General features: G+C 49.5%; 1 protein-coding gene across 1 annotated transcript; it reads left to right on the top strand.

The window, feature by feature from the left end:
- Nucleotides 1-699: 699 nt before the first annotated feature.
- On the top strand, nt 700-1,589 carry H257_07499 (hypothetical protein; the record flags this gene model as incomplete). Its single annotated transcript, XM_009833046.1, has 3 exons — nt 700-832; nt 1,083-1,504; nt 1,572-1,589. The coding sequence occupies 3 exons, from the start codon at nt 700-702 to the stop codon at nt 1,587-1,589; spliced, it is 573 nt and encodes a 190-aa protein (XP_009831348.1).
- Nucleotides 1,590-1,719: the final 130 nt, after the last annotated feature.

Raw genomic sequence — 1,719 nt, 5'->3', positions numbered from 1 at the left:
AACGCGGGGGTTTACAGAGTGGATTACCTAATACACGCGAGTGTGATTCTTGACTATGCTCGATAAAGGTTGATGTTGAGTGCTTCTTGCTCGACTTTTCGTGCCAACGAGTTGCTAACAAGCTGGCTGCAAAGCTCGTGTGAGCTGGTGCACTGCGAGCTTACCCCAGTAGGTCATTACTCTGCATGACTGCTTGGCCACGGGAGTTAATAAAACGAAGTAGTTTTAGTAAAACAACGCAAGTTTTAGATCAGCCAATGACAGAACGGTGGGGAAGCTTACTTTTACGTCGAGTGCAACTTCAGTTTAGGTTAAACTTTGGATGGTTTTAGGAGCTAAAACAACGGGCAAAATATGTGAAAAGCACAATACTGTACAGTACTTCGAAGTAGTATTGTGCTATCCGGTTAACAGCTGTAAACTTGCCAAATTGTGATCCATTGGCGGTCCCCCAAAAGTCACATAAACGCAACCACAAACACCGCACAAGGCAAACACATGTGGTGACACAAGCGTTACACAGACTTGGTGAGACATCACTGATGTCTCACCAAGTATGTGTTTGTGTCGAGTGGTGCGCGAACTGGAGTTCTTCACGTGTTTCGAGATTTCTCTGCGTCCAACAACTTGGACAGCCAGCAGGACGGTAGAGACCAGTCATTTTTTGGTTCCCGACCATCCTGCTAGCAATCCCATTTGATGAACGCACGGAAGCCACGAACCAAGTCGAAGGACTTCTCATCTGAGGAGACGACGCGGCTCCTGGACCTCGTCGAGGAGTTCAAGCCCATCGGCGGCAACATGTGGGACCGTGTGGCGTTCGAATACAACCGTACTGGGGGTCCCCCAAAAATCACATAAACGCAAACACAAACACCACACAAGGCAAACACATGTGGTGACACAGGCGTTACACAGACTTGGTGAGACATCACTGATGTTTCACCAAGTATGTGTTTGTGTCGAGTGGTACGCGATGTGGAATTCTTCGCGTGTTTCGAGATTTCTCTGCGTCGAACAACTTGGACAGCCAGCAGGACAGTAGAGACCAGTCATTTTTTTGTTCCCGACCATCCTGCTAGCAATCCCATTTGATGAACGCACGGAAGCCACGAACCAAGTCGAAGAACGTCTCATCTCATCTGAGGAGACGACGCGGCTCCTGGACCTCGTCGAGGAGTTCAAGCCCTTCGGCGGCAACATGTGGGACCGTGTGGCGTTCGAATACAACCGCACTGGGCTATCGAACTGGCCAGAACGCGATAGTATTAGTCTGAGGCACCACTTTCAAGGCTTGAACAACAAGACGAAACCAACAGGGACAGTGTACTGCCCTCCCAACATTGAACGCGCCAAGCGCCTATATTCGGCTATTGAGTCCAAGGTGGGTGCGATGGAGCTTCACGACCAACAAGAATTTGGCGACGCTGCAAGTGAGCGGTCAGATGCTGGGTCCGACGGCAACATCCCACAGGAAGTCTCGGAGGCTGTTGAGGAGCTTGTGGTTTCCTCTCGGATCGGCACGGACAAGCCCATGCTGTCGATGGCTGCTCAGCGTCGCTCTTCGTTAGACAACTCCATCGGAATGAATTCGTGCATCTTGTTCCTTTTTCAAATCACTTTATTTCAATTTCACTTATTTTGCCCGGATTATTTTCCTAATAATGTTCTTTATTTAGCTAAGCTCGCCGCTGCGTCTGAAAGCGCACCACCATCGGT

This window comes from Aphanomyces astaci (genome assembly GCF_000520075.1).
Source record: "Aphanomyces astaci strain APO3 unplaced genomic scaffold supercont1.15, whole genome shotgun sequence".
Taxonomy (NCBI): domain Eukaryota; phylum Oomycota; class Saprolegniomycetes; order Saprolegniales; family Verrucalvaceae; genus Aphanomyces; species Aphanomyces astaci.
Note: the sequence above shows the minus strand (reverse complement) of the source record. Positions and strands in the feature narration are given on the sequence as shown.